At 31.6% G+C, this 12,580-nt stretch overlaps 2 protein-coding genes across 3 annotated transcripts; one reads left to right on the top strand and one right to left on the bottom strand.

The window, feature by feature from the left end:
* Window positions 1–393: 393 nt before the first annotated feature.
* Window positions 394–7,718, top strand: LOC132724902 (uncharacterized). Its single transcript, XM_060709888.1, has 3 exons — window positions 394–582; window positions 4,891–5,047; window positions 5,802–7,718. Exons 1-3 carry the CDS (start codon window positions 415–417, stop codon window positions 6,860–6,862), a joined length of 1,386 nt encoding a protein of 461 aa, XP_060565871.1. The 5' UTR covers window positions 394–414; the 3' UTR covers window positions 6,863–7,718.
* Window positions 7,719–9,262: 1,544 nt separating this feature from the next.
* On the bottom strand, window positions 9,263–12,568 carry LOC132724879 (filamin-A-like). Of its 2 annotated transcripts, none has more exons than XR_009624972.1 (3): window positions 12,517–12,527; window positions 11,819–12,011; window positions 9,263–11,359 (listed from the first exon to the last, which is right to left on the bottom strand). XR_009624972.1 is itself a non-coding variant. In XM_060709849.1 (3 exons), the coding sequence occupies exons 1-3, from the start codon at window positions 12,560–12,562 to the stop codon at window positions 11,284–11,286; spliced, it is 282 nt and encodes a 93-aa protein (XP_060565832.1). In that variant the 5' UTR covers window positions 12,563–12,568; the 3' UTR covers window positions 9,263–11,283. The 2 variants fall into 2 exon arrangements, 1 of the variants encoding a protein (XP_060565832.1); XM_060709849.1 differs by lacking the exon at window positions 12,517–12,527 and adding an exon at window positions 12,550–12,568.
* Window positions 12,569–12,580: the final 12 nt, after the last annotated feature.

The following is a 12,580-nucleotide window of genomic DNA, read 5'->3' as shown; positions in this document are numbered from 1 at the left end:
ATGAATTAAACTTACGATATTTTATATGATTTTAAAGAATACCTTGAAAAGGTCAGTGATCCTCGGTTTTCTTATCAATAAAATATTCTGCTGATATGATTGACATATAATTTTTTATCGTTTTAAAATCTAAATAAGTCACAAATATTTTAAGAGACTTATTTCACTTTCTTTTGACAAAAATATAAGTTTTTAGTATAATATGATTCTTTAAAGGTCGCATTTTCATTCAATCTCTCACCTGATGGCCTATTGAATTATTGATTAAATATTGTAAGTAACCGCCTACTTGAGCATTCAAAACATACGTTCTTGAAAGTAGTATTAAGTTTATTGTTTAAATGATTTTTAGTGATTTTTCTTAATTTACAGCTTACTGATACGACAAAACTATTTTCCACCAACGGCAATTCAATGAATGCTGGCGACCTATTTCGAGCGTTGACTGGTTATCTTATCAATTTTGCATTGCATTCTTCGTGGTTTTATTTTCATAGAGCAAAAGAAATTCAACTAGTATATCTTGTCTCAGATACCGTATCCACAACATGTCAATCAATGTTGAAAAGTGCTGCAGGAAAGGTTTAGTATGATTTTTAATGTTACTTCAGAAACGTGTTTTATTTACTTTAAATCTTCATTAAATAAATATTTAAAAATATTTTTGCCGCTGGCCTTAAAACCAAGCATTCTACAGTTTCATTAACCTCTTTAACAGTATCGTTGTAAATCTCAACAAATATTGTTCATAAATTAGGATTTTAAATGGAAAACCCGACGTTAACACTAAAGTTCGTATACGAATTTTAACATGCAAACGAAGACTGTAATCAGCTCGTGTATGCGCTACGTCACAGAGTTATAGTTGCTATCCGGAACACAGCAAATATAAGATTTTTTTGTTCAAACACATGTTTACCGTTTAAGTTTCACGGTGTACTAGGCCTGGGGTTCAGAAAAAAAATAATCAGATAAAATTTGTATGCAAATATCCGTTACAATGCGGAAATATACCGTTAAATTAGGACAGCTACTTATAGTCATGTTTGTTGATGTAACATTGATGCACGGATGATCTGAAGGCGGAGTTTCTCATGCAAACAGAGAATGTACTCCCGAATTCGCCACATAGAGGTTGCACATTTTTATGCTTATAAAACTCATTTTGGTTGGCTGGACAAAAAATAAGATTTCTGGAGTCGATATGAAACCCAGTTTATTAATGAAATGTCGCTATTTCTGTTTTTATGAAATTTATTAAATGTAACTTTAAAGTGTATGCTACTGGTTAAACGAATATTACGCAAAAAGATATTTTTCGTAAGAGAATGTGAAATCAGAAAGGTTGTCAATAGTCAAATATTTTTAATGAATTTAATGATTTTATACACGGTAAAGGTCTCTGGAAACATAATAATTCCCTTTTAAAAGATATAGATTATTTGAATTAAATACAGACAAAAATAGTTGATATAAAAAAAAACTTTATTCTTTACTATATATATAAACCTTGAAATATATCGGAAATACCAAATGATGAAATTCAGTTTACGATAAACGATCAGTTGTTTTTAGAAACTTTTTTAATGGAACTGAGAGGGACAGCTATATCTTACGGCAGTTATCTAAAGATAAAAGAAAGAAATGATGAAAAAAGTATAATAAATGAAATACATGAAATCGAATCAAACTTGTCAGACGATAAACTAACCGATAGCAAGAATTGCAAAATTATTTAGAAGAACTTAAAAATATTCAGCTTCAAGATTATCTTATAAGGTCAAGAGCAAAATGGACGTAAGAAGGAGAAAAACCTTCAAATTTTTGTTGCGGTTTAGAAAAACATAGTTATATAACTAAGACTATACATAAGATTAAAAAATATGACGGTAGTATTCTTAATGATCAAAAGTTAATATTAAAAGAAATTGAAGATTTTTATAGAACTCTTTTCAGCAAAAAGTCGTCATATGATGCAAATGATCATTTTTTACAATTTGTGGAAAATATAGAAGCACCGGTTTTAAGTGAATCGGAATCCAATGTATTAGAAGGCTATATAAGTTATGAAGAAGCTAGTAAAGTTTTACAAAATATGGCAAATAATAAAAGCCCGGGGACATCAGGCTTTAGTGCAGATTTTTATAAGGTATTCTGGAAAAATTTAGGTCCTTTTGTGGTAAGAGCTATCAATGATGCTTATACTTCAAATAAATTGTCAGTGACCCAAACACAAGGTGTAATAACATGTATTCCAAAAGAAAATAAACCAAAACAATTCGTGAAAAATTGGAGACCTATAACACTTCTTAATACCGTATACAAAAGTGCTTCAGGTTGCGTAGCGAATCGAATAAAACTTACTCTAGATAAACTTATAAATCAAGATCACACAGGTTTCATCAAAGGAAGATATATTGGAGAAAATACCCGTCTTATCTATGATATCATGCAGTATACTGAAGAAAATAACGTTCCTGGACTTTTCCTTTTAACAGATTTTGAAAAAATATTTTGATTCACTCTCTTGGTCATTTGTACAGAATACCCTTTCTTTTTTAACTTTGGTCCGTCAATAAAAAAATGGTTTGATACTTTATATAAAGATGCAACTTCTGCTGTTAATCAATGTGGGTTTTTATCAAATTTTGTAAAAATAGGTAGAGGCTGCCGACAAGGAGATCCTCTTTCATGATATATTTTTGTATTATGTGCTGAAGTTCTAGCTTTAAAAATAAGAAATGATAAGATTTTAAAGGAATAAACATTAACAATGTAGAACCTAAATTGTCACAATTTGCAGATGACACAACAATGATTTTGGATGTATCAAGTGCGTCTTTAAATAAATCTTTGGAAATCTTGTCAGATTTTGCACAACTATCGGGACTTCATGTTAATTTTGATAAAACTAAGGTTGTGTGGATAGGAAAAATGAAATATTCTTAAAACAGTCTAAAAACAAATGGAAATTGTCTTGGAATCAACTTCAATTTAAAATGTTAGGCATACATTTTCATGTTGACTTAAGTAAAATAATAGATTTAAACTATAGCGAAAGAATAGAAAATATCCGAAATTTTATTCAAAATTGGAAAAGAAGAATTCTCACACCAATAGGTAAAATTGTTGTCATTTAATCTCATTTTGACATCAATACCAAACCCTTCTGAAGATGTAATCAGTGTATTAAATACAATGTTTAGTGACTTTATTTGGCAAGGAAATGTAAAAATTAAGTCTTCCGTTTTTGTAAAAATCTATGATGAGGGCTGCTTGTAGATGATAAATATTTCTGCCTTTATCATGTCATTAAAAATAAAATGGTTTATAAGTATAATCTCAAATGCTAGTTGGAAAAGAATTCTTTACGACAAAATAGATATGCAAAAGGTTTTTCACTGCGGAAACCATTATTTTGATAAACTTGCAAAAGAAACAAACACTCTTTTTTGGAAGGACACTTTTACAGCATTTTCACGCTTTATTGAATTAATTCCAATCGAAAATCATTCTTTCGGAAAACATCTTTTATTTTTATAACAATAACATATTAATTGGTTCAAAAAGCGTATATTTTAAACCGTGGTTCGATGCTGGAGTTCATAACATAGAACACCTAATGTCTGATGGAAAGTTTTTATCTTATAATGAATTTATAAATAGATACAATGTCTTAATTTTCAACGGTTTGATTTTATCAGTAAAGCAATTCTAAATAAATATAATGTAATTTAAAACATCCCACAGAAAAGCATTGGCCCAGACATACCGCTATACTTTAAAGATATTAAATCAGACATAAATGGAGCAAAACCTTTCTATGATATATTAAATAAAAACAAATCAAAGCCAACAAGTATCGAAAAATGGACAAACAACCTTAATTTAGCTTTTAGTGAAAATGAATGGAAACTTATATTCGAAATGCTTTTAAGAATTACAAAATGTGCCCAGTTGCAATGGTTGCAAACAAGAATTTTACACAGAATTATTGGAATTAATTATCTTTTATACAAAATTAAGTATAAAGAAAGTCCTTTATGTTGAAAGCATTGAGCATCTATTTTGGCTGTGTCCAATTGTCAAAAAAATTATAAATGAATTTCTTAAAATAAATGAAGCACCTTTTTTATCTTTTGGTATAAAAGAAATGATGTTTGGCTATAATGCAAAGGATGATTTATCTATCGCAAAATATTTATTTTTAGTATACTTTAAAATGTATATTTATCAGTGAAAAATGCTTGATCTTTCTTTATCAATGATTGCAGCCAAAAACTTTATAACACAAAAGCTCAAGACTGATAAAGAGGTAGCAATCATAAATAATAGATTACCGAAGTTTGAAAATGTTTGGAGTATTTTTAGAAAATTATTTTTTTTATTTTAAAAAAGAAAAATGTCAGCTGAGAAAATCTAATTTCTACACTGAAAAGTACTGTTTTTGAGTTTAAGTAATTGAGAAATAATTCAAGCCAAAATAAGATGCTTTAAATTTTATATAATGTTGATGCTTTTGAAATTATTTCTTAAAAAATACGGTTATGAGTGCGAGTGTGAATGCATGTGTCGTCCTTGTCTCTTTGTGTTTTTTTGTTGTTGTTGTTATTTTGTGTGTGTGTGTTTTCTTTTTGATTTTTTGTAATTGTTGTTTTTTCTTTCATTACATTGGTTTCACATCTGGTATAACCGTTCATATGTATGAAAATAATAATTGTAAAACCACCGTGGGATGTGCTTCGACCCACAAATGGTTATGTGACGAAGCGAAAAAATGGGGTTACCCCATGTGGGGCCTGAAATTTTTTTAAGGAATTTAGTATTAGGGCACTTTTGACTCAAACTTGATTTGAAAATTAGATGAATTTATTATCATTTTTATCTTAGGCTGGAATAGACAAAGATAATGTATCAGTTGTATCTAAGGCAACCAGTATTATCAAGTACAGCGAGATGTATAGTTTACCACAAGACGAAATAATTGGTCAATTACCAGATGACTATTGGAAGCCAGGATACAAATTTCTAACTGCCGAATTAGCACGTAAGTAATACAATATTTTAGCACACACATGGTAAGCTTTAGGGATCGTTGAATGTTCGCCGTCCATCGCCTGTCGTCGTCGTCATATGGGTCCAAAAACTAGGTCACGCAATCCAAATACGGAAAACTCTTCTATCATTGTAGAGGCTACTTTTCCGGTAAATTGATTAAAAAGGTTGTTTATAAATGATTTCTAGCTCTTGTAATAATATGGAACATCTGGGGTAATTAACTAGGTCACACAGCTGTAAATATCATTGTTAACTGGAGAAAAAAATGTTTCAGCCCAAATATCCTGAAAAATGGTCAAAAAATGTTGTTTTGATATTATCTAGCATTGAAAATAGGTCATCTTGGGAAAAACAAAACTAGGCCTAAGAGCTCAAATATTGAAAAAAAACCTTGTAATTACTGTAAATGTACTATTTTCAGCCTAAATATTATGGATATTTATCCACAAAATTGTTTAAATTATCGAACATGAGTTGTCGTGGATCGAGGTAAGTCCATATATGGAACAACTTTGTCTACATTTGCACTATTTCAAGTGCAGATATGAAAGTGATAATATAAGTGAAAGATTGCGACTTTTTATCTGCTTTTTATAAATAGCTAACAATATTGATAAAGCCCAAATAATCAGGTAAGCCACCATGGCCTCCTTGTTTTGTTATTGACTTGATAAACGTTTCTTGAGACCTAAGATAATATGATGTTTTTATGTACATGTATAATATTGTGTTCTATATTACAGATGACCAGGCTGAAGTAAGCGTTCACGAACGTTTAGAGGATGGCACATGCAGGACAATCGATAAACGTCTCGGAGAATGGGGATTAAAAAAATGTGTCTCAGAATGCATTGAAGTTTTCCCTTTATTATTTGGACAGGGTGTTTATAAAGAATTTATCGAAAAAGATCCAATGTGGCTTGACGAGATTACACGTGAGATTGCAAGTAAATGGTCAAACAGGACAATGACTTTAATGCTACCTTCGCTGCTCTGTTATCTTTATGAAAGGAAAACTGGTAAAAACATCGGGGAAGAAATACAGAACCTTTCCAAACTATTAAAAGTATCAATGGTTGGTAGCAAGCTACGCTTTGAAAGCAGTATTTTGAAAACAGTGTTTGAAAATTGTATTTCAGGGAATACTTCTCTAATTAAGGCACTTTTAAGCAAACATAGAATGTCGGGGGCAAATTCAATTATCTTTTTCGGAACACTTTTAGAAAATAATAAAATTAAAGATGCAATGACTGGCAACTTTGATGGAGCCGTCATTGTTTCCAAAAATTGTGCCAACTATGTACACGTAAAGGCAGCCATTGTATATGATTTCACAAAGCATGTGGAAAATTGTCCGTTCACTTACGGTGTAAATTTCTGTGGTCGTTTTCATGACGAGAACATTGACCATCAACTCAGGATGTCAAATATAGACGTAAGCAAACATTTGTTCAGAAGATACTTCATGAAAGGTGAAAAAGTCAACACCGGTCACCTACGATTTTGGAGGTATAGATCTGTTTTCCCATATCAAGGAAAAATACTTATGAACATTCTACAGTCAGAAAAAAGAGAGCCAGAATATTCAGATAGAAATGAAATAAAGGAGCTTGATGTAATTACAGTAAATTTGGGCTCCGGCGTAAAGTATGGGGAAATAGAAGTCCAGATGATGTTTAGAGAGACAGGACTGCTGGTGGAAGCCTTCACCGTACATGAAGGGACTGATGATAAAAAAGAAACACTGTCCAAAGTATATTCAAAAATGTTCCGTGAACATAGGCTATTGCGTTACTTATGTTAATGATTTAGGGAGAATGTTGATGCTAAAACGTTGAAAGTGTAAATTTAATTCAGTTTGCGTTGTAACTGATGTTACTATAAATACATTTTGACACTTGAATGTACGTGTGTACGTGTTAGTGTACGTGCATGAATGTGCATGTTGTTTTTTCATGTTTTGCATATTGTTTTTATACATCACAGCAGCATCTGAGATGACTTGTAGGTGTTTGTTTTGTGTATCCGTTATGTTGATTATATAGTGTTAAAACATCAAAAATCCGTCTCAAAAAGATTTTAACCGTACTTTCCAGGATTGTACCTTATGTGACGGACAGAGTTGCTGGAAGAATTCCACGAAGAAATCAACTGGTTTCCATGGCAACCAATTGAAACAACAGAATAGAAACAATGAATTATAAAAGTAATTTTGAAATAAAACCTCTCCAATACCACAAGGCTTAGAGCTTTGATATTGTATGAAACATTCCGTTATTGATCATTCACAAATTTATTCCTTGGATCGCTTTCGTCCCAGGGATCCTTAGTTTTATATTGAGATATATGGGGAAATCGTTCAATTTATCTCTTCCGAACAGCAATGCCTAGCCGTATTCGCATTCAACATAATCTAATGGACCTCGACTAAGCTTCTTCAAATCATGACCCCAAGAGTAAAATTGAAATTCATCTCCATCATCTAACATTAAACATACAAAGGTTACATTTTTGCCTGAATGTATTTTTTATCATTGTTTCACCAAGCCATGGTCATCATATTTGACACTTATATTTATGAACATTTGTACTTCATTTTCCATTGTTAAAGTGACATTGGTCCACATATTCAATTGTTAAAAAAAGTTTTTTGTAAAATGTGTTTATGCTATGACCTCCTTGAATATTTTGAAATAAGATATATATGATAATTGTCTTTTGTTTAATATACCGAACATATTTCCCTTCAGATTATTTCAAAGAACAAGAGTTGCATTGCTTTACAGGCAAAAAGGAAAAGAGCATCAAACGCATTACCTGACTTCCGACTATTAAAATTCACACTGGTACGATAACTGGTTGTGATACATACGAATCAGTAAACTGGCGTGTTATTTTGTTGTGATCAAAGATTCCGCTGGATCACATTTTATCCAGATTTTCAAAGCGCATGTCTATTTACTCTAAATAGGGTTTGCATTTAAATGAAAACAATAAGATGTCAGTCCGTTAGGTTCGTCGATATGTCTGTAGAAAAGATCATGTCAGATGTACAGTCCAAATATATGGTTTGGACGTAAGTCTTGACTGGTAGAATTTAAAAATTTGTCTCTTAAGATGAAAGTTTTGGTTTGGAATCTTGGACTCGACATGTAGATATCGCCAATGTGACAATTTAAGAAGTCTTAAGTTTCAGGAATAATGGGTGTCATTAGGGGTCTTATATGTTTTTTTTTATAAAAATCTCGTTTTTATCAAATGTAAAGAGCATATGCAGTGAGTATTCGAACGTACAAGCCATGCCTCATTTATGATGTCTTTTGAATCGGGAGTACCCTAGAATAATGACTTTGTGTATCTTGTGTAGTGCTTCGTTGAGAACTGCAAATGTCGTAAACGTTTTAACACGGGAAAATACCGGAGTTCGTACTCTCGTACCTAGTGTATTGCCTTTGTTATTATTGTATGAAATGTACTCTACATCAAATCATTGCCCCAGGAATGACCATTCTTACATTTAACAGTACTTACATTGGACAGTATACGAGTAATGACCCTATGTACTTTTATCAGGCATCGCTTTAGTTACTGCTCTGTGAAGCATAAACGTAAATGATTTATGACTGTTATATGACGACGATGTACTCAGTTAAAGATTTCTTTAATTAGTATGATGACACTCATAAAATATAAACATAGATACATGAAATAACAATATTTTTTGTCAGGGGGCAATTTAATTGGTATGTTATTATTGGTCCTTGTGGCAAAGCGTTATTGCGAAATCATTGGACTACTTATATGATACTTCATTAGATGAGTTTCAAATTTGCATGACAGGAAGCTATTTAGTTACACCATAAAATGTCATAAATGGGTCTCATGGAACCGACTTAAAAGTAAAGATGCATTTATTTAACATTCATTGGTAGTTAAACAGAACTAATCACTATATGTTTTTCATAACTTTTATTAAATTCAGCATTTTGATAATAAAATAGCATACATTTTATTCCTATACAAATTATTATATACCATATCTATACATGTATTTATAATTTTCATACATTGGTCTATATAAATATATATACATGTATAACTGTTATATATTTGTCAACGCTCAACAACAAAGATATTGTAAATCATTGCTCTACCCACATGTAAATAAATTTGCAAAATGAAATGATAAAAGGAGGACTTTAACTTTTATGATACATGAAATCATTGCTTTAAAGTAAACATAAGGAGAAAATAAATGTTTTCCTTTATGACTGTAAACATAATTTAATAAATGTTTCTAAAGAAGAGCTTGTCTTTTTGTAATAATTTTGCTTCTCAGATCTTTGATGTACAATACTAATAAACATTATAACTACCCAATTACTTTATATATTTATAACTATAATTAACTATTAACTTGCCTGAATCTATTTTAAGTGATCAGCATTAGCCACCAGTATAGAGCAAGGCCAACTATCACGTCCGAGCAATCAGACCAGGTTCTATACTATTAGTAACTCAGTTTTTGTATTTTGATATTGAAATCCCTTACACTTTAAGTGGACTGTTCTAAATTTAAAACTTGGCTAAACCATAACATAAATTCAGCAAATCATAATAAGACACACTATTATCAGCACCATCTTGTAGAGTAATAATTCTAAGCCCGCTGCTACCTAGAGGGTAATGTCGTCTGCTTAAATTTCGTCTGCATCATTTTGAAGTTTAGGACAGCTTGGTTCCTGACAAGACGCTGAGGTACGATGCTGTTTGCAAAGGTTGTTGTGGTCGCTGTCAGTAGGCTAAGAATTTAACATTAAAATACATAAACATACATACATACAAAAACACATAATTAATCAGTCTTATATCAAAGAAGCATAAAAATACACGAACAAAAGGATACATGTATATAATAATTAATGACAAAACCACCTCATTTATAATTACACAGCTACCATTCTCCAAAAACGATTACCCAACCAAGAACATACTAAAAAGGAAAACAAATTGCGCAAGTTTTCTAATTCACTCAGCAACTGGTTTCAAAAAATTGTATTCCCATTTGTTTCAATGGAAAATGACAAGTGTCAAAAGAAATTGTTGCAAATTTAAAATGAACAAAGAAACTACCTAACTAAATCATTGAAAATGGCATGATAGCTTGAATACTACATATCGTTCAAAACTACATTTGTAATAGTTGCAAGAATTCTAAAGGCATGAACATGTTGGAAACCAAATCGATATACATTGCTGGTAAATATGAAATAAGAAAATGGCAAAAACGATAAAAAATACACGTATCTAACAATATATCAAACTTTATCGGGGGTCACAGTTTCAATGTTAGAATTTAACGACCAAATACATTTATTACAGTTTAATGAATATTATGTCACAACATAGGTGAATACCAACGAGGAAAATGGGCCGATAGTTAAGTGCAAATACTAATGTGAAGCTTGCAAAGCGTTCAAAAAAAAAACAACAACAACAACAAAGCAACATATATACATGCACATCCGGTTGATTTCATGAAAACAATCAAGTCATGAGGTAGCATTTGGTGTCTTTTTCAAGACTTGTAATAAATATTTGAAAAAAAGATGTAGAAATTATGTTTTTCGTTGCATTCATAAATTACAATATCAAATGGTAACATTGAGCGACTTCCATTCACACGTTTTCAGATTGAATTCTAGTCTTCAATATTCTATTTTCCGTGCTTGGCTGCTTTTAAGAAATCTTATTATTTATACGATTAAAAAATGTTGCTATGACATCCTTTGAATTTAGAGCGCTGTTGTTAATCTATCTTGCTGTTTGTAGATAATCTTCTCTTCATTTGTAATTGACTGTGCTCCTTGACCATTCACTAATTCCACATGTACCTCTTATATTTAATATCATATGTTAAGCATATACTGAAGCGATAAATGAACTTAAGTAAGCTATGAATTACCCCTTGTTCACACGAGATGCTTGTATGTTATTTCTATCCTATTTCTAATCTACTTGAATAGTGTTGTATACTTTATATTTTGTATTTTTGCAACAGGACTGGTTATACACATTTTAACCCATGTTGAGTATTGCCAGTTGCATCACCATATTTATGAAATTTTGGCGGTTGTATTTGAACACGATTCTACGTTGCCTTTATCGAAATTAGATGCAGCAGGATGACGTGTGTTATGACGTGTGCTATTACGTGCTATGACGTCAGTACATAATGCTGTTATGAGTGGTATTTAATGGGGAGAGCTTTCCAGAGCTTCTTGATGACGAGTCCCTCGACCTAAAGAACAAAAGCTATACATGTAAAACCATGCAATAAAGGATAAATTTCTTTATGTTTGTTATAAGCAGATAAGCAAGATATAATTCTTAGATTTCTTTAAATGGATATTGAGGAAAAGGAGATAGAAAAAAATGTTGATTACAAAAATTGAACTTTAGACGATGAGGTAAAAAATAAATATTAAAAAATTCCAGAAAAAAATTACTATAGATCTTATTGCAGTTAATTACAATAAATTATATATAAGAAAACGGTAGCGGCTCAGTAATAAAAAGTAGATCCATATAAGGATCAGGCTTTACTCGGATCGCAACCAGTTTATTATTTTAATGTATTCACAGAACTTGGTTATCAACCGGACGTATATTTGGACAATTGAAAGACTTTGCTGCACAGTCAAGGCTAAATCAAATCATATTATTCAGAGCAATAATTTAAACTGAATAATCAGAATACCTTTCTATCTTGCTTTCATAGTCAACTAATTCCATCTCACTATTGGCAACAAGCACCTTGAATGGACTTCCGTTAACATGTTCACCAGACCATTGCACGTTTATTGTGTACATTCCTGGTTCGACTGGGTGGTACAAGCAATTAAACAATTTGTCTTTTTGGCTTGCCCTCTTCATTTCAACATGGAAAGCTCCTGGAATAAAAAATATTCAAAACTAAAACTTCGTGAATAAATAATGACAGACCATAGAATTACAAGCACTAATTCTTATTAAATAACGGGAGAGCATTGTCAAATAACAATAAATAGTGTTTGTTTGTTTGATTTAACGACGCACAAACGCAGTATGGGTCACATGGCGCCGAAATAGGAAAGATTATTTTGGGTACCCTCGGGTGTTACAATCTTAAAAGCAACACCATGGGTTAAAACCTTCTCACCTGATGGAACTAAGAGATGGATAGACTCCAGTCATTCGAATCCACTCTTACGATCACGCAGGGATAAACGGTGGCATCAATTCCTTTGCCCCAACCATTAAAGGGAACCCCTTAATCACAAGGGACAAAAAAAAACATTAAATACTTTGATGAAGAAAAAACCTATACAATAAAGGCAACAATAATAAATACATTAGAAAATCCCGAATGCAGAGTAGACACCGCAATGGAACAGGTGCTTGTAATAGTTTACTCACCTTTAAGTCCCCTAACACTCACGTGCAACTCACCTTTAAGTCCCATAATGCTCACGTGCAACTC

Source organism: Ruditapes philippinarum, unplaced genomic scaffold (assembly GCF_026571515.1).
Source record: "Ruditapes philippinarum isolate M1 unplaced genomic scaffold, ASM2657151v2 ctg713_1_1_1_1, whole genome shotgun sequence".
NCBI classification, from domain to species: domain Eukaryota; kingdom Metazoa; phylum Mollusca; class Bivalvia; order Venerida; family Veneridae; genus Ruditapes; species Ruditapes philippinarum.
This window is presented reverse-complemented; position numbering and strand designations above follow the sequence as displayed.

Excerpts from the sequence above, each read along its gene's own strand:
- LOC132724902 (XM_060709888.1), top strand. The coding sequence starts at position 415 with ATGAATGCTGGCGACCTATTTCGAGCGTTGACTGGTTATCTTATCAAT. Across the intron at positions 583-4,890 it reads TGAAAAGTGCTGCAGGAAAG|GCTGGAATAGACAAAGATAA; the intron begins GTTTAGTATGAT and ends TTTTTATCTTAG. Across the intron at positions 5,048-5,801 it reads TCTAACTGCCGAATTAGCAC|ATGACCAGGCTGAAGTAAGC; the intron begins GTAAGTAATACA and ends TCTATATTACAG.
- LOC132724879 (XM_060709849.1), bottom strand. Across the intron at positions 11,360-11,818 it reads TATGAAAGCAAGATAGAAAG|GTCGAGGGACTCGTCATCAA; the intron begins GTATTCTGATTA and ends TTTGTTCTTTAG.